The sequence below is a fragment of the Somniosus microcephalus genome, chromosome 23 (genome assembly GCF_052327205.1).
Source record: "Somniosus microcephalus isolate GS21.2 chromosome 23, FLI_Smic_1.0, whole genome shotgun sequence".
Classification (NCBI taxonomy): Eukaryota; Metazoa; Chordata; class Chondrichthyes; order Squaliformes; family Somniosidae; genus Somniosus; species Somniosus microcephalus.
This window is the reverse complement of record NC_141009.1, coordinates 26255961-26276570: the sequence shown is the minus strand read 5'-3', so window position 1 is coordinate 26276570 and position 20610 is coordinate 26255961. Positions and strand designations below refer to the sequence as shown.

The following is a 20610-nucleotide window of genomic DNA, read 5'->3' as shown; positions in this document are numbered from 1 at the left end:
AAAACCAGATACAATTTCCAACTCTGGAACTGAAGCAGAACTCAACCCCCAGAGGAACAAACTTGTGCAGGGGTAAATTCTTGCAGGCAGTTCTAACATTAAATGATTAATTTTATGGGCAAGGTTAATATGTCCTCCCCACCTTCACCCTGGCCCCCCCTCAAATAATCAAGTAAACCTCCCAGATGTTGTGCGAGGACTGCAGCAGTCCAAGACAGCCCATTACCATCTTCTCAGGGTAACTATAGATGGGCAATAAATACAGCCTTGCCAGCATCACCTATATCCCAAGAACAAATTCGATATACACACAGTTCTTCCCTCGTGAATTGTACAACTTACAGTACTATTGCTTAGTGATTTGCAACTGTTTCACAATCCCAAGCTGTGGAAGCAAAATTTTAAAAACACAATTCCCACTGCTGAGCACTTTCCAATGACTCCTACTGGAAAGTGTATTATGCGGGGGATGTTGGGTAAGGACAAAACTGACCTCAATTTAAAAAAAAACTCGTGTAAAAAATGACTCATTAGCAGGTGCCAGTGAAACCATGTCCCAAGTATGTCACTGCCTTGAGAAGAAAAGTGCAGAATTTTTTTTTAATCAAATGCTGTATTCTGCAGGTTGGAGAGCTAGATTAATTGGACCATTCAGTATTCTTACTGAAACTGATGAAGTTACGTGTTCATGCGTGCATTTCTTCATAAAACACATCTGTGTAGAACATAACTTACCCACAGTCCGTGATTTAGTCAGCAGGTGAGCTATGTCCCTATAAATCTCATGAAGGTATTCCTGACATTTATCCCACATTGCTTGTCTCATACTTGGGAGTCGACACATAAAGAGAAATGCCATCAAAGGATTATACAGAAAGAGGGTGAAAAGGCTGCCACGTTGGGTTTGATCTGTAAAGAGAGGCACACAATTTAACAAGATTTTGGGTCGGATAATCCTTTCACCAATAGTTATCATGGACTCTTAACACAACCGTAGGAGTGCAAAAGGAAAACAACGTCCCTGACTTTGAACCCTTGCAACATAATGTGATTAATACACAATCATTCTCTGCTTTCAAGTTTAAATTGGCTTCACTATAATTGCCTATTTACCAAGTAAGTAATACCAAAATATTTAATTTAACTGTGAATTACATAGCAACAGTTTCAGGCAGAAGACACCTAGCCCACCTATCCACAGTATTCCTGCGTTGCATTTCTGATAATCCTGAATCCCATTTGGTGACAGGACCTGTCTAGGTTCCACTCCCACCCTGACCTCAACCTCTTACACTGTTCCAACGAAGCTCAGCGTAAGCTCGAGGAACACCACCTCATCTTTCGATTAGGCACTTTACAGCCTTCTGGACTCAACATCGAGTTCAACAATTTCAGACCATAACCTCTGCCCCTATTTTTTCCACATGGCAGCTGTTTATGTTTCTGCCATTCCCATTTACACCTCTTCTAGACTCATCTTTTGTTTCTTTACTTGTCCCACTGCCATCTCCTTTTGCTTTGTACTATCATACCTTTTGTCATTTAATCACTCCTGCCTTCCATCACAGACCATCCCATTTGTTATTTCCTCCCCTCCCCTTTCCCTGCCGCTGTACTTGCTTAAAATCTGTTACACCTCTAACTTTTTCCAGTTCTAACAATCTGATCGTCGACCTGAAACGTTAACTCTTTCTCTCTCCACAGATGCTGCCTGACCTGCTAAGTATTTCCAGCATTTTCTGTTTTTATTTCAGTTTTCCAGCATCCACAGTATTTTGATTTTGTATCAGTGTTTAAGTATGTTCATACCTTGTAAACCTTTGGGATATGCTGTTGGAGAAAGCAGGCAAACTAAAGGCTGGCCAAATAAGTTGATAAAGTTCTGTAACAAAAAGAGAAATTATAATTTTTAACCTGCATTTCTTGATGCTCTTAAGAAATGGTACAGCATAGGGTAATATATTTGACAAGAAAAGTATGGAGCTAATGTGTTACAAAACAGCACTTTTATTTAAGCTGTTAGTATTTGTTATTTGCAGCTTCTCAATTAACACCATGAATTACGAGTGATGTCCAGCAACATTGCTAATGGATGGAAAGTGAAGGGAACATCTGTTTTAAACACCCCCAACAAGAACTTTAATGATGGCTAAACCACAATAACTGCAAGCTGAGAAACAGGAATACAGAGGAACATTTAACAGGCATTATTTGTCAGACAAAGGCAGCTGGTAACCAAGGACAAATCTTGGGTTGCTATGGGATCAGCAGAACGGACTGGTACAGTCTTGAGTTAACATGCATTATGAGGTAACCCCACTAAACTATGAACAACAAGGGGTATCGGCCCACCTGAAGGAACCAATCGTTGAGATGTGCATGTGAGAATCACGAAGGAAGTGTGGACACAAAGAAAATAAGAACGAATACAATATCTAGCTTTTTCACTGCAGTCAGCTAGGACAGACGTGTCCAGGTCTAACGGAAAGAAGATGTCTAAAGATTCAACAGACTTCAAGTGGTCGTCGGTTTGGCCACCGTGTACTTGAAGACTCCAGGACAGGTCTAGTTGGGTTTCATATTTAATCCGTGTGTTAGTGGTTAAATAAAAGATCTGAGAGATAGTGTATCTGGTGTTTCTGTTAAGGCGGATTCAAATCCACAAACCCCTACTTTAACGCCCAATGTGGGAGGTGTGAAAGTCATAAATAATTCCTGCAAAAGTACAAGGTTTACCACACTGGTCGTGAAATCTCCCAAAAGGGTCTCTCTGCTATCTCTTCGCACTTGTGCAACATGGTGAAGCGATCTATGTATCTGTCTCTATCTACTCTCTTCCCTGAAATGGATCAGGACCAATGTTCTAATTTTTTTTTGGGCCACGCGGCCCCTTTATCGGGCTGTGCAGCCCATTCAAAATTCCGCATAGGCGCGGTTTTTCCATTTAAAAGCCGGTGAGCCGACTGTGCAGAACCTCCAGAGTATTGCCCGGCCGTGAAGCTTAAAGGAGACATTTATCAGGACCTTTCACTCTGACCCCATAAAGAGTCACTCTTTCTCTCTCTCTCTATGCTGGCCCTCCAGCAGGGTGTATTTTCTGGAAGTCAGGTCTTTATTCTTCCCTGGAAATTGCATCTCGTAACTGTGACTAGCACTGCTTTTGTTCTAAGACCTATCGTATTGGCTGCAACTTGCTGCTTGCCATGCCTTTCAAAAAAGATGTAAAAGATAGAAATTCAGTAAAAGAACATGTGTCAGATATATATAGACAGAGAGAGAGTAAATGACAGCCTTATAGAAATGAAGAATAAGAGTTTAAGACAAAGAGATACAGAGGCAACTATGAAAGTGTGTGAGCACTATAGAAAGAAAAACAAGACAGAAAGACGACAAAAAAAAGAATGTGGGAGATACAGGGTGACAATTTTTATTCTTGATTATGAGCAACCTAAGACATGCACCAATATACAGCACCATCTCCATAAACTACTAGAGCTTTGCTGTTGTTCCTTGATATCAAATATAGGGACTTCTATTTTCTCATTGTGCAGATGTTTTGCAGAAGCCAAGCAAATCATCCTCCTGGCGAATTGCCAGTCAACTTGATTCACTTACTCTGTGTATCTCTTTTCCCCTCCCATCTCTCCTACAACAGGGTTTTATTGCTCTATATTGACCTCCACCTCAGGGTGTCATGGCTGCCATTATATAAACCAGAATATGGTACTTGAAGCGGTGCAAAACTTCTCATCTCTGCTGTTCCCAGAAAACTCTCTTTTAAAAAAGCCTACTTTCATATTTAAGAAAGCGATTATATAATTCTCCAGCATTAGTAAGCAAAATAAATCCTGATATCACTGCTTGCTAAATCACAACCAACGTGGGAGCTGAATGGATATGAAATGATGGCCCGGATTTTTGCAGTAGAAATAATGGTGAGGCTATCAGCGTTCACCATCATTAAAGAGTAAATCGGACAGCAGCTTCCAGCGTCCGCACATGCGCAGTTAAATGCGGAAATCACGAAGTTTCTGTCAGAGTTGCTCTGCTCCTCCACAAGCTTCATTACACACCAGTACCTCGCTGAAAGACTTGGCATTCAAATACGTGTAACGGCGTGAAGTTGCGGTACTTGCCCACTAGATACCCACTACAATTCACAATTCAAATCGCTTTATTGGCATGATAAGTTACATCTTATGTTGCCAAAGCATCAAAATACATTTATGGTTTAGCACATAAACGCAGTTCTATTCATACAGTGTATAAACAGGTATATCCCTGAGTGTATAAATATACATTCGCATTGTTTATATATATTCTTTTCTTAGTTTACTGGTTGTCCCTCTGTTCATGGCAAGCTGTAACATAGTGTGCCGCCAGTGTTACACAGCTTCTCTCCTCTCCCAGTAGGAATGGGAGTTTTTGGTTGTCATTCAGATTTCTGAAATCAGGGCATATTTGTGAGAATTTTTGGTAGAAATTCTCCCTGATGCCCTGATATTTTCCACAAGCTGTGAGGAAGTGCATCTCTGTCTCCACCACTCCCTGACTGCAGTGAGAGCATATCCTGTCCTCTCTTGGCAGCCTGGTCTGCCTGTGTCTGCCTTTTTCGATTGCTAGGCTATGTTCGCTAAGTCTGTACCTTGTCAAGGTTCTTCTCAGTTTGTTATCCTTTACCATGGTCAGGTAATCAGCTATGTTGTATTGTCTGTTTAGGGCCAAGTAGCAATTGAGTTTGCTTTGGGTTTTTGTTGTTTCTGCCCAATATGTCAGATATTTTTCCTTTTGCTTAGCGACGATTGTGTTGGGTCGAATTCTTTGTGTTACCCTGTCACTGTCCTGGGGCTGGTTATTGTTAGTATTGTTAGTAGTTACTTCACTGAGTCCCAGGACTAGTTGACTGAGGGTATTCTTCTTTATGGTCAGCTCTTGGCATTTCAGGGCGTCGTAGTGATAGCATTGGGGATTGCTCATTTGTAGGTGATTCCAAAATTTGGTGGCTCTTTTTTGGATAGTGATTATTAATGGATATTGGCCTAGTTCCGCCCTGCATGCATTGTTTACTGTTTTCCTTTGAGTCCGGAGGATACTTTTACAGAATTCTGCATGTAGGATCTCAATTGGGTGTTTGTCCCATTTTGCAAATTCTTGTTGAGTTAGCGGTCCCCATACCTCACTGCCATAGAGTGCAATTGGTTCAATTACTGATTTGAAAATTTTGAGCCAAATGCTAATTGGGATTTCTATTTGGATTGATTTTTTGATGGCATAGAAAGCCCTTCTTGCTTTCTCTTTCAGTTCATTCACAGCCAGTTTGAAGTTTCCCGTAGAACTGATTTTTAAGCCCAAGTATGTGTAGTTAGTGGTTTGTTCAATTTTGGTTGTTCCTACTGTGAAATTTATTTTGGGTCCCTGATGTTTGGATCTTTGCTGGAACACAAGGACTTTGGTTTTTTGGGGATTTATTGTCAGGGCCCAAGTCTGGCAGTACGACTCCAGCAGGTCTAAACATGCCAGAAAAAGCTCGGGCTTGTCTATGCAAGTGTAAGTGAATTTTTAATGGTGTGGTTAAGTATTAAGTACAGCCAAATAACCTCTCCACCACTGAAAATAAGTGTGGAGTCTCATTCCTTCAGATTTTAATGATTGTTGGCGATTTTAAGAAGTTTAAAAAAAACTTTTTCCTTTGTCTCATTACCTCTCTCTCTTAATCCCATCTTTTTCCCTCTCTGTTTTGCTTTCTGTACATGATTTTACATTGAATTAAATATTCTGACTTACACTTCCTGGTTTAGACTGTGTGTGTTTCAGTAAGGATTCTTTAATCCGATTGGTTGAGGAGATACTTGTCCTGTTCACACAGGTCCCAGACCCCTGTAGAGGGCACCATGCTGCTCCAGCTCTCCAATAACCACATATCACAGTGTAAAGTGTAAGTGCAATGAACGGCGAGCACCATTGGTTAACCGCTGACCGCAAAAACCGGGCCTATGTTTCCATGTCTGATGAACAATTCATTCAAGTGCTCCAAGGCTGTAATACATCTCAGGGTTTGGATAATAAGAACATAAGAAATAAGAGCAGGAGTAGGCCATACGGCCCCTCGAGCCTGCTCCATTCAATAAGATCATGGCTGATTATCGACCTCAACTACACTTTCCCGTCCGATCTCCATATCCCTTGATTCACCTAGAGTCCAAAAATCTATCTATCTCAGCCTTGAATATACTCAAAGACTCAGCAATCACAAACCTCTGGGGCAGAGAATTCCAAAGATTCACAACCCTCTGAGTAAAGAAATTCCTCCTCATCTCAGTCTTAAATGGCCGACCCCTTATCCCGAGACTATGCCCCCTAGTTCTAGACTCTCCAGCCAGGGGAAACAATCTCTTAGCATCTACCTTGTCAATCCCCTTCAGAATATTGTATGTTCCATTGAGATCACCTCTCATTCTTCTAAACTCCAGAGAGTATAGGCCCATTCTACACAATCTCTCATCATAGGACAGTGCTCTCATCCCAGGAATCAACCTAGTGAACCTTTGTTGCACCGCCTCCAAGGCAAGTGTATCCTTCTTTAGATAAAGAGACCAAAACTGTGCACAGTACTCCAGGTGTAGTCTCACCAAGGCCCTGTACAATTGTAGCAAGACTTCCATACTCTTATACTCCAACCCCCTTGCAATAAAGGCCAACATGCCATTTGCCTTCCTTATTGCTTGCTGTACCTGCACGCTAGCTTTCTGTGTTTCTTGCACGAGGACACCCAAATCTCTCTGAACACCAACATTTGAAAGTTTCTCACCATTTAAAAAATATTGTTTTTCTATTCTTCCTACCAAAGTGAATAACCTCACATTTCCCTACATTATACTCCATCTACTACCTTACTGCCCACTCACTTAGTCTATCTACATCCCTTTGCAGACTCTGTGTTCTCCTCACAGCTTACTGTCCCACCTAGCTTTGTATCAACAGCAAACTTGGATACATTACCCTCGGTCCCTTCATCTAGGTCATTAATATAGATTGTAAATAGCTGAGGCCCCAACACTGATCCTTGCGGCACCCCACTAGTTACAGCCTGCCAACCTGAAAAAGATCAATTTATCAATTTTCTGTCCGTTAACCAATCCTCTATCCATGCTACTATATTACCCCCAACCCCATGAGCCCCAATCTTGTGTAATAACTCTTTATATGGCAGCTTATTGAATGCCTTTCAGAAATCCAAATATACTACATCCACTGGTTCCCCTTTATCTACCCTGCTAGTTACATCCTCAAAAAGCTCTAATAAATTTGTCAAACACGATTTCCCTTTCATAAATCCATGTTGACTCTGCCTAATCATGTTATGATTTTCTAAATGCCCTGATACCACTTCCTTTATTACAGCATTTTCCTTGCGACTGATGTCAGGCTAACTGGCCTGTAGTTCCGTTTTTTCTCTCCCTCCTTTCTTGAATAGCAGTGTTACATTTGATAATATGAACACGATCTCAATTACTTCATTTGCTACTGTCCAGTAACACACTGCGGACTCTTATCTTAGAAGCTCTGGATATGCCACTTATTCACAGCTGCAAAATACAGTACAATTACCAGCATTCAACACGTGCATTCACAGATAAAGGAAAATTCCTCACTCCAATCAAAAAAAGGTGGGGAAGTTAACCCTCATTTGTGGTTCAATTTCTCTGCTCCAAATTTCACCTACAAAGTATGGAAACTAAAATCTGCTGGAAGTCAGTTTAACAGTTGCAAGTCACTACTCAGCTGGTCTCCTGATTACAGGGACACCAAGTTTTCTTGGTCCAGATGTGCTAGCTCAATTGGAGATATTAGGCAGATAGTCACAAACACAGGAAAAGCAAAACCTTCACCAGTATAAAGAAGATGAAAGCAAGTATCTTAAAAAGATGAACATTCACAAAAGAAAAGTTTATAGATACTCATTTACATAAATAAACAGAAATCAGAAAGTAATGGATTGTTCTAGTCACTAATTCTGTATGCTTGGGTTATAGCAAAATTGAAGTTATTGAGAAATTAAATGCCTTGTGGCTTTGTTCAAAGCAAGTATTTTACTACTTACCGTTAAAAAGATTACACTAATTCCCCTTAAGCACATTACATTAAAAGCTGCTGTGTAACCAAATCAATGTAATCCTCAACAATGACTGCATCGGAGCTTATACTGTACAGTTACGTTAGGCGGGGTGGGGGAAAGAGAAGTTTCAACAGATCTGTTTTTGATGTAGTCATTAAAAAAGAAAGTGAGGATCACATTCTTTCCAGGTTGAAGAGCCCAGATTTTTCCAGTTTTTCCTCATAATTATTATGACCAGAAGAAATATTTATTCTTATTCACTCCATCAAAACCTTTCATAATTTTAAAAGCTTCTATTAACTCGCCTCTTAGCCCTTTCCACTCCAGTGAAAAGTATCCCAGTATCTCAAGTCTCTCCTAATAGTTTTGGTATTTTTAAATCGATGGTATCATACAGTTGATTTGTGGGTAGCTGAGTGAATTGCAGTATAACCCAGAGGCCAGAATAAATGAGACAAACTTGCCTTAAGTGCAATTCCTATTAACCAACCACAGAACAATGACAACAGGAAGGCCTGCACCATCCTCCCAAAGGATGCGACAGGGGTAAAATTGAGAACCTTCTCATTTCCTCCTCCTCGCTGTATTTTAATGGCTAATGAAACAAGAGTTCTGATTACAAGAACTATATGCTTATTGACATTAGGCTACATAGAACTTCAAGACTAAAAGTATTCACAAAAACTGCATATAACAGTGCTTGTGCAATCAGAGAAATTCTAGTCAACAATATTAAAATTATTTCAACTTGGGGAACTAGATGGCACAATGAGTGAGTGAGCACGTATTTCTTTTATTCTAGGATCAAGACTTCACACCAACTAAGACTGATAGGTTGAAAGTCTTTTCACAATCAGATGTAAATGTCCTACAGGAAGCAAGTTTATGGAGTCTCAACCAAGTTCTTAGTAAGCACAGCCTAAAGCACAAAATGATCCAGAAGTCAGCATTAAATTGACAATCTCACTCATAGAAGTTGTAAGGACAGATGGAAAATATACAATGGCAAGTCAGAGGAGCTCTTCTTTTAAGACTAGGGATGAAGCACATTTAGGAGTTTTACTCTGCATCGAGTTGTACCATACCTCACCTGCAATGCTCGATACAGACACTGGGTGGCTAAAACAAAAATGCTCCACTTCTAAGCTCAGACATTCGCACCTTGATTATGAAAATTTATCAAAGATATAAAGGAAAAATTCAGAAAGAATAGTAATGGTATTTTTCGGAAGAGACACTTAAACAGTCAGAGGTAGGCTGTTGGCAATACATTATTCTTGACAATTATGTATTTGCCATACTAACATTATGACAATAGTCAAACACCAGAGGGAGCTAATGTGCTTTAAATACGATACCACAGGTAATCAGATGCATATAATGAGCAATAGATTTCTAAATGCATCTGCTAACTGTATAAAGATTGTAAAGATGCAACCCCACTTAAAACAAAGACCATGGCTAATGATATTTGGACAACATTTTTTGAAAAGGCAGCTGTGAAATGCGCAACATTCACTATATAATCAGACTCTCATTTTTCCTTTAAGAAAATATATTTCTACACACATCCATTAAATGTATCCTTCAGTAGTCCAACTAAGCACAGTGTTAATTGAAAGATGATTTCTGACAAGGACACAGTGCATTTGTTGTTTCTGTATTTTGTTTTGAACAGCAAATACGTTAAGATTTTATTGTTCAGAAATCTGAGTTAAAATAGGATGGCATCAGACGACCAATTATTCGTCTTTTATTTACCTGCAGTAATGTAGAAATGCTGCCAACTAACCCAAAAAGGGTGTTACATTGTTTACTTTCATTCAGAAATTTATACGGAATACAGCCCTCTATATACAGGAAACTTTCGTTTATCTGGAGGTTAAATGTCTGAAAAGCTCTATCCACCGGCAAAATTCAGGAGTCGGTTCAGGTAAGTTTTTTTTCTTTTCGTTGCTTTTTTTCTGCAGTCGTGGCTCTGCAAGGTCTAGCTGAAGCTGTTGCTTAGCTACAGAGACGCTTGCAAGCTACGCCGACTGTTTTGAAGCTGTTGCTAAGCAACAGGGTTTGTTGCTTCACACGGAGCTCAGAAGCTCCGTATGTTTTAACATTAGCGCTGGTTTCTACAGCAGTTTTGATGGGACGGCACCAGCTCAGTCCCGTCAGTGCCGGATACCAGAAAGCTTCCTGTACATGACTAATTCCTGTAAAGCACAGTATTTTATTGCCCAGAATAAATTTACTCTCTTGCAACCTACTTCAGAATTTAATTTTAGATTAGGTAGTACTAGTTAATTCAGGTTACTGACCAGTTTTATGTGTGAAACAAGACAGATAAAAAGTGAACTAGCCCACCATTAATCACCTGAGAAAATATCTAAATACAAATGGATACTGAATACAGAAAACTCACCCATAGAAATGTGGGAATCAGAGAAAAACAACCAAAACTTGGAACATCCCCAAGTACCAGCAAGGAGACAGTGACTAATATTAATCTGAAGACGGTCTTGTACAAAAGAACAACCAATTCATAATTCAGTTCAGCATCTAATTCAGATCCAGGTACCACAGACATTAGCCCCTATAGAATAGGTACAAAAGAACTCATTACCTGATCCACAAACAATAACTGCAACACATACATCATTTATGTTGAAAAATATGCCTTGAAAATGAATACATCACTCAAGGATGCTCCACACAAAGTGGCAACAGGCTTTTAAGCTGTATTTTGAATTGCAAAGAAAAAAAGCCTCAGATTTGCATGCGATGTCCAAAGTTGAACACACTTTTAGACTATTAAGTAACCCAAACACAGCCAGCGGAGCAGGACTCCAGTTGTTCAAGGGTTGCCATCTGAATTGTTGGCTGTGTACCAAAGCACCTTGTAGCTGAGGAGCGCACTGCTACTGAACTGTTTTTTCAGGCTTGACTTTCAAATTGCAGAAAGGCAAGAACTTATCATAACCACACTTAGGCCAGAATTTTCTGGGGGATCAGCGGGCAAGATCGGTGGCAGGTTGGGTGGAAAAACGTGATTTTTTTTGACAGGTCAGGACCCCGCTGTCAACACGCCTTTCGCAATGATGGTGTGTGATCTCCGATCTGACCCGACCCGCAGAGGGGGCGACCCAATTAAACTAATTATTGGGTTGTTGACAGACCTTTAATAATGCTTTTAACCTTTCCTTTTAACTTTCACTGCTCGCCCACGGTGTCCACGCTGCTTGGGGACCACGTCTGTGAACCTGAGGCGGGAGTTCAGTGGCCATTGCTCCAGCTGATTACTTGACAGCTTCATATGTTCAGTAAAAGCTTCCACCTGACAGATCATCACTTTCCTCAGCCACAAGCTGTTTCTCCGCCCTTTTCCAGCACAGATTCTGCAGGCTTTCCACTTTCCATCCATTATCACCTCATTGGGAGAACTCTCTCACCACTGACAGAATGATTCTGTCATCTCTATTTCACCTGCCATCTATTTCATCAACTTGGGTGCCCTTTATACTGTCTCACCTTGGTCCTCACAATCCCACCACGATCAGTCCCAACACCAGCAGCACCAACAACAACCTTCTCCGCAATCACCTGATGCTGCACAGGACAGAGGGCATCAGCACCCGACCATATTGCTGCCCTGGAGGCCAGGGATGGCCCCACCATGGCCAGGGATGGCCTCACCATGGCCAGATTTACTTCACTTGACCCTGGCTGCCACATGATGCGTCAGGTTGGCACCACCCCACACCAGCACCATAAAGCATCCCTACAATGTCCAAGCCAATCCTTTCACACTCACCACCATTGCAGGGGTTACAGTTATGTCTCACCATTCACTTTAACTAAGCCAGTTCCAAAGGTGCACACAAATCTGTCCAAGAACACAAAGTGTTGAAAATAAAGGTTTCAGTGTTTAACATCATATTAACAGAAACTTTACATGAACATTGGATAAAACACCCAAGTGGCTAACCTTGCGTGTTGTTCGTTGGTATGATTGCACTAGGATGAGGGTGAGTGTGAGGGGTGGCTAGTGAGATGGGAATGTGATAATGTAAATAGAGAGAGAGGGATGGGTGGAGGTGCAAGGTAAGTTGGTGTGAGTAAGGATGTGCAGGAGTAGGGTGTAGAGTGATGGGGAGGTGATGAGAGGCACAGGAGGATGAAGGTGAATGTGGCTTTGTACTAATGTTTCATGATCTAATGAGATCATAGAAAAGTTTGCGCCACTGCACCCTGGTCCTCCTGACGACATCCATCCCTGCTTGTTTGTGACCTCCTATGTAATGTGAAACCAGGCTGTTTTGATCTCCTGGGGAGGTCTCTTCAACCCATGGGAAGGGACGAGGACCTCCCTGCGTGCTGTGCTTATGGAGGGAGTCATGGGAGAACCCGGGTGCAGCCCTGCACCTCTGTGCAGTCATTGTCAGTGTTTGCAGCACTTCAATGCTGTAGAACACTGACAGTACAAATGTCAAAACAAATAGGTCATAAAATAGTCATTACTTACAGATAAAAAAATAAGATTGGTTAAACAAGCATTCAATCTTTCTTTCTAGATTTTATGACAATCATCAATCTCTTTCAATACACATTATGGACAAGGTATTGAACTAAGGGATGCAGAAGCCCAACCAACATGGTTTCTATGCAAGTAATAAAATAAAACAAATTAAGTTTATATCATTTTCTCCTGTAAAGTTGATAAGTACATTGAATAAAGAGTAGTTCACCTGCATTTTCTGTCCACTATAAGTAAACCAACTATTTATGAATGGTTTAAAATAATTACTTAAGTTAAGATAAAAGTTTAAAAATCTCCACAGGCAGGTGACCTCCTAACAGGACAGTCTTTGCCTCCTTTCCAGGGATCAGGATGAATCTTCTCCTACCCTTAAAATCAGCAATCACAGCTCTGATTGAGACACCAGCCTTGTGATTTCTTTTGTCAATTTTCTTTCCTCCACTCCTGGTGTTGTTCACTGCTCCTGGAGTACAGTTCCATAGTGCCAAATGTAGTCTAGTACCTCACCCAAGTAGCCATTCTTCAGGCGTAAGCCTAGACGTGGAATATTGGCAGGCTATTTTACCATAAAATGCATCACAGCTGAGCCCAATTCTGGCTTTACCCGATACATGTGCTTTCCATCAGGGATCAGGAGCAGTAACGGACTCTGGCTGCTTTTCTCCTCCCTATCCCACAGTCACTGAGGCCAGTGGTAGTCCCTGGCTCAGATCAGTTAAATTAGCACCAAAGGAGAATCAAACCTGGGACCTTCTGGAAGGTATGCCCAACATACCAACTAAGCTATCAGGTGAACATTATCACCTATAACTTCTGAATCACAATTGTCTGTAAATGAAACAATATCCAAGTATCTTGTTTTAAAATACTCATTGATAAAAGCTTATCATGGAATATAATTTTTTTTTTTTTTTTTTTTTTTAAACATACTGAACATTATTTTCCAAAACACTGGTTTAAACATATTAGGCCTTATTTTGCTGCAGAAATAATGGCGAGGCCAACACTGCTCACCATTAAAGTGTAAATCGAACAGCAACATCCGACGGCCGCACCTGCTCAGTTAAACATCGAAATAAGGTACAGGAAACTTTGTGCTATCCGGCACCGACGGGACCAAGCTGTTGCCGTCCCAGCAAAACTGCCGGACAAACCAGCGCTAATGTTGAAACATACGGGGATTTTGAGCTCTGTATCTGGCAACAAATCCTGTTGCTTAGCAACAGCTTCTAAACAGTCGGCCGTACCTTGCAAGCGTCTTTGTAGCTTAGCAACAGCTTCAGCGAGACCTTGCAGAGCCTGACTGGTGAAAAAAAAGCAACGAAAAGAAAAAAAACCTAACGAAACGGCTCCTGATTTTTGCCGGTGGCTCGAGCATTCCGGACAGTTAACCTCCGGATAAACCAAAGTTTCCTGTAGTTGCTGTCCGAGAAGCTGTACTATATCGGTATCTCACAGAGAGACTCAGCATTGAAACACATGGAACGGTGTGTGAAATTGCGGTACTTATGTGATATATTCCCACGAAAACTCGCCAGAAAAAGTTAGGGCTTGTCCAATCCAGTGTGAGTAAATTTTTAACAGCGTGATAAGTCTTGATTACTTCCAAACAACCTCTCTAGCACTGAAAATTAACTTTTACAAGTGTGGAATCTCATTCTTTCAGATTTAATTATTGTTGGAGAGGTAAAAATTTTTAAAATGTAAATAATTTCACAAAAAATTCCTTTGTCTCTTATCTCTCTCTCTCTCAATCCAATCTTTCTTTCCCTCTCTTTCACTTGCTGTACCTGATTTGACATTGAATTAAATATTTGAACTGACACTTCCTGGTTCAGACTCTGCGCTGCTCATGAATGATTCTTCAATCTGATTGGTTAAGGAGATACACAGGGGGCGATTTTGCCAATGGGAAACTTTTGGAGGCGGGAATCCCAGTTGTCGGGTTTCAGTCCCGCCTCCAACAACTTCTGGCCAACCTACGCTATTTCCCCTTGATTGACCTTGTTAAGCCCGCCCAGCGGGCTTAGCAGGCCAATTAAGGGAAAGCCGGTTGCAGAGAACATCAACGTATGACGTTTCATCTGTCAAAAATTTTTGACAGATGAATTGTCATCGTTTGACAGCTCTGTGAAGCTGTCAAACACTGATATCCTCTGTAGTTTGATGAGGTCTTGAATTCAAGACCTCATCAAACTTCTTTCTTTTACAGAAATGAGAGGGTTATGCATCTGAGAATGCAACGGCCATCTATCATCCTCAAAGCGGAGATGCGAGACTCTCCGCATACACACTGACTGAAGCCTGCAGGAAGAAACAAAGGTAAGTACACTTTTAGTAACACTTTACACTTACCTCAGATACTCATCTCTCCACTCTTGCACCCATCACTTACCTTCACAGCACACTTTTGCACCCCCCCACCCCCCCGACCCCCTACTCGCCTCGCTGGCATGTTTCGGAGCCTTCGGGAAGTCCACACTTGAGGGCAAAAAGGGGATAATCCTATTTTCTGCCCGTTAACTACCTGGCTTTAATCTCTTCCTGCCTCCAAGGAGACAGGACCTGGCACGGGACGGCTACCCGCCTCCTGGCAAGATGGCATGGAGGCGGGTTGGGCACTCGCCCCCAAATTCTGCCATTTTCCCGGCAGTCCCGCCTCTCCACGGCTGGCAAAATCGTCCCCACAGTTGCTTGCCCTGTTCACACAGGCCCCAGATGCTCTGAAGAGGGTGCACCGCCAAAACGGCTCTCTAATTACAGTAATTATTATAGAGAGTCTGTGGGCAAGTGCAAGTGTAGTTAACGGCTGGAGCTGTTCATTCGCCACGGAGAGCAAAATCCAGTCCATTGTTTTGTTCTAAACTGCACGTTTTATAATGGAATTCATTACTCTGCAGGTAAACATCAAATTTTAGTTGCCATCTGTTCCCCCTCTGAACTTTTTCATACTAATTAGCCCACAGAATGTGTTCACAATTCCCATGCCTCTTTAAGACTGCATATTTTGGAGAGGTCTGATATGAAAGGAACATTTACAACTTCTTAGTTTTGGGAAATCTACGTTATAAACAAATTATGAAATGTTAGATAACATCTGGGAAATTAAGTCAATGCTCTAGCCTTTTCTGCTTAGCGTGCGCCATTATTTTTCTATCCAGATGGCTCCAAAGACGTGGTACAACATGCTTCTAGAAGACTTCAAGTTAAAGAAGACCAGCTGGATTGACAAGATAATACATATGTGACAGTGGGACACAGCAAGGGGGAAATCAAACATAAGGAATATATATCCAGGCACTTTCTGTTGGTTTTTCTGATATTAACAACCTGATCTTTCCCAAAGGCAGGAGCAAGGGATTTAAAAACTATCTAGCCTCTAACTGCCCTCATGATGTGCCTATTCAGGCCTATTCCCCACAAGCAGCAAAGCCACAAACGATGCACCAGTAAGTGTTACAATTCAAGCTTGCTCCAAAAGCTTTTTCCAATGCCCAAAACAAAAATTAAATTTTCACAGGGAATCCATGCTCCCTATGATGTGATGCATGACCTTATACAGTTTGCAGAGCAAACAATTAAACTTATTTTTTAAACCATTAAGGTAGACACTGGAACTAGTACAGGATCCCTCCTGACCTTCAATTGACGTGCAAATAATATTCTGGCAGACCATATAGCTCAGGCTACAACTATGAATCAGGTTTAACAAATAAAACTAGCAGAAGCAAAAGTAAAATTAACTGCAGTAAATCACGATGCTGCTTACTTAGCTTAAAGAATAAAACATCTCGAGTTCTCGCCATTCTCTGTAGCATTACACTTTTACTTTGGACCAATGTCAATGATGCAAAATTTATTGAGTCCACAGTAGGCAAAGCAGGTCTAAGAACCCAAAACTGTGTGACTGATGAGAAACTAACGGTATGATCTTTTCAACTTTCTGGATTAAAACAAAAGCATTTATATAGTGCCTTTAATATATAAAAATGTCCCAAAGCACTACACAGAAGCGCAAGCAAAAGAATAAACACTATAGGGACACAGTATTCCAAAAAGTTGGAAGGGATATTCAGGACGTAGGGGGCAATTAACTCCTGTTGCTGAAACAAAGTTGTTCAACATGCTGTTTTGTGTTACAGCAAACTGGTTGACTTGCAGCTTTGAAATACCAAATCTGCCCCCTCTTGGTAGGAATGGCTACTTTTGGGGCGTACTGTGCTCATGGCAGCGAGTTCTGCCACTCACTCACTCACTGTCTTTATCAAACTGAGAAAGAAACAAGCATCAGGGGTTTTATTTTCAGTTAAGATTTACCCATAATTTGAAAAACAACAAAGAGGAAGGCTGCTGTGATTCATTCCATCCTAGTGTTCAATTTATCCTCCCAGAATTGTGGGAGGATGGGGCAGGGGAGGGAATGATTAAGCATTTAGTGCCCCAAGGCTTTTTATTTTGTTAGAATCTGACAGAATTGCACAACCAAAAACTCATGACTGGCACCATTGCAAAATCTACATAAATTCAAATACCAGGACATGAGGTTGCATACATTTGAAATGTTTTGAAAAATTCTACCACAAGTTAGTTTTTAATTCTTCTATACACAGGTAAACAACAGAATCATAGATTACAGCACAGAAACAGGTCATTCATCCTAACAAGGCTGCTCTGGTGTTTTTCGCTACATATGCTATCTAGTCTAATCTTACTCTCTCACTCACTCTCCATAGTTTGTAGCAGAAAATTCCACATTCTGATCACTCCTTGTAAAGACACTTTTCTAACTTCCCTTTTAATTCTTTATGCTCATCTTAAATTTATGCCCTCTTGTTGCCATCTTACCAACCAATGGAAATAATCCATCGTTACTTACCGTATAACGCTTCACAGTCTTAAAAGCTTTCTTGGGTCTAGTGCAATAAAGCCTTAACATCTCAGGTTTCTCTTCATAACTACAACCCGTCATTTATGATAACGTCCTAGTGAATCTACGTTGCACCGTTTCCATTATTTTTATATACTTCCTACAATGGGATGCCCAAAACTGCAAACAAGACTCTAGCTGTGGCCTAACAAAGGTTTACACAAGTTCAGCATTACTTCCTTGCTTTTGTAGTTTATGGCTCTAAATACAAATCCAAGAGGGGGGAGAGGGAGCTAAAGTAGGAGCAAAAAGAGGGAGCAAAGAAATCTGAACCGGATTGACATTAGGTTTGTGTACAATGGTAGTTTAGAGCTCCATTTGTATTTAACTGGCAAGAATGCATCATTAAAATTTTGAAAGAAATTAAAGCACCAGATGTTATACTTCAAAACAATGGCACGGTGGTCGATCCGCTCAAAAACGTAGGCTTCGCGAGACATCCTGATTCCCTCCTGACTCCCCAAAGCCTTTCCACCATCTACAAGGCACAAGTCAGGAGTGTGATGGAATACTCTCCACTTGCCTGGATGAGTGTAGCTCTAACACTCAAGAAGATCGACACCATTCAGGACAAAGCAGCCCGCCTAATTGGCACCCCATCCACCACCTTAAACATTCACTCCCTCCACCACCGGTCTACCATGGCTGCAGTGTGCTACAAGATGCACTGCAGCAACTCACCAAGGCTTCTTCGACAGCATCTCCCAAACCCGTAACCTCTACCACCTAAAAGAACAATGGCAGCAGGCACATGGGAACACCATCACCTCCAATTCACACAACATTCTGACTTGGAAATAGATCGATATTCCTTCATCATCACTGGGTCAAAATCCTGGAACTCCCTACCTAACAGTACTGTAAGAGTACCTTCACCACACGGACAGCAGCAGTTCAAGAAGGCGGCTCATCACCACCTTCTGAAGGGTGATTAGGGATGGGCAATAAATGCTGGCTTTCCAATGATGCCCACAACCCATGAATGAATTTTTAAAAATTACACTCGTGCTGACAATCATTACAGTAAAACAAAAGCAGAATAGATGCCAGCTGTACATTAGAACTAAAATCACACGAATTTGGTCAAAGGAGAAATATTTCAAAACGGTTTCAAACTTCTTCTAAGCAATTGGAGTTACATGCAAAAAATTGCTTAAAAGGATCTATTTTGGGATGAACAGGAAGAAAAGGCATTTTAAAGAAGTACTTTAGCTTACCTTATATGCTATACTATTTGAAGAGTCCACAATTAGAAACAATGGTTTCCGTGTGAAAGGGAAAAAATCGCCAGGATGAAGACTGAAGAGAAGGGAAAATACAAAAGAGTTACAGCACACTGAAGGGGTGATTTTATCAAGAATTTATGCCTTACATACACGATATCCATATGTGCAAATAGTAGACAGTTGAGGTACAAACTTGGCAGAAATATTCACCATAAATTGAATTGAATGTAAAAGATTTGCTATGAAGATTAAACCATTTAATTACTGTACTGTGTAAACCCAGCCTATGTTTAACTCTGAAGTGAATGGGGTAGCATAGCACATTTCATGTGTAATGCAGTAAACAGATTACTGCTAGGAGTAGATTATCAGCAAAGGTACATAGTGTTTGGGTGCAGGGGATAAGGACTGCTGAGAATCACTATAAAACTGTTGAAACACAGATGATAATTCTATAAAAAACCTGTTGTTGTAATAATTCCCCAACACTAGTAGCCACTAAGGAAATGAAAGGTAAAGATTAAGTTGGAGGTGGCAGGTGGTGTGGAAGTGTTATTTATCAACACTTAAAATATGGTGATGCACCAAATACGAAAATTCTTAGCAGGTTTTCTTATTTGCTTATGACGTTGTCACTCATGGGTTACTCAGGGATGTATGACATCCCTGTTATATAGAAATTAGCAATCTCTGCAAAATGTAATCATGTTGAACACATCCTGCCCACAAAAAGTTCAAAGTGCTTTACTTCTCAATACCTGTACTGAAACTAATTAATACCCTGTTGACATACCAGTGCATTTCTTTAAAGGAATTGTTGCGTTTTTGTATTACTTCCATGTTTCCTGCATCACGATTGTTGTTGGTGAGTACCCCACCAAAATCATATGGACCTGTACAGGAAAACAAACATTCACACAAGATATAAACACATTTAACGACATCCTAGTTTGTTCCTGACTCAATTGGCACTGGTGTGGCCACTTTCGTTGCGTCCAAACACTGTTGCATTACTTTTTGCTCATCACAACACATTGAATAGAACATGATTTCATGATGCACGAGTTTAATAGCATTCTTCATTTATTACAGGAATACCCGGGGACTACAACAACCACCTCCATGGATTCGCCCCTCCCTAACACTGGAACCTCCTCTAGCCCTACAATCCTCCGAGATCCCTGTACTCCTCCAATTCTGGCCTCTTGAGCATCCCCGATTTTCATCACTCCATCAGTGGCGGCTGTGCCTTTAGCTGCCTAGGCCCTATGCTCTGGAATTCCCTCCCTAAACCTCGCCACCTCTTTCTCCTCCTTTAAGACACTTTTTAAAACCGACCTCTTTGACCAAGCTTTTGGTCACCTGCCCGAATATCTCCTTATGTGGTTCAGTGTCAAATTTTGTTTGATAACGCTCCTGTGGAGCAATGCTGGAAGAGGCCGTCTGTTCATTAAGAGTGGGAGATTACACTGGAGAATACTTCAGGGACATTTGACTAAAATCTAACATTCACATAAAATGTATAATGTATTCTGCATTTTCAATATTAAAAATTATAGATGAATAATTAAACCTTTTTACTTTTTGGTTTAAATAGAACAGTGATCAGCACAAAATTATACATTCCAGTTTAACACAGAATCATACAGCACAGAAGGAGGCCATTCAGCCCACTACACCTGTGCCGGCTCTTTGAAAGAGCTGTCCAATTTAGTTCCACACCCCAGCTTTTTCCCCTATAATCCTGCAAATTAGTCCTCTTCAAGTACATGCCCAATTGCCTTTTAAAAGTTCCTATGGAATCTGATTCCAC

The 20610-nt window shown here is 40.9% G+C and overlaps 1 protein-coding gene across 1 annotated transcript in view; it reads right to left on the bottom strand.

The window, feature by feature from the left end:
- The window catches only part of scai (suppressor of cancer cell invasion), a 185792-nt gene that overhangs the window by 12312 nt on the left and 152870 nt on the right, over window positions 1–20610 (bottom strand). The window contains exons 12-15 of the mRNA XM_085965642.1: window positions 19591–19690; window positions 18789–18870; window positions 1810–1882; window positions 736–909 (exon numbers count right to left, since the gene is read on the bottom strand). Coding sequence (XP_085821768.1) covers window positions 736–909; window positions 1810–1882; window positions 18789–18870; window positions 19591–19690 — 429 coding nt within the window. The remainder of the gene's footprint in view (window positions 1–735; window positions 910–1809; window positions 1883–18788; window positions 18871–19590; window positions 19691–20610) is intronic.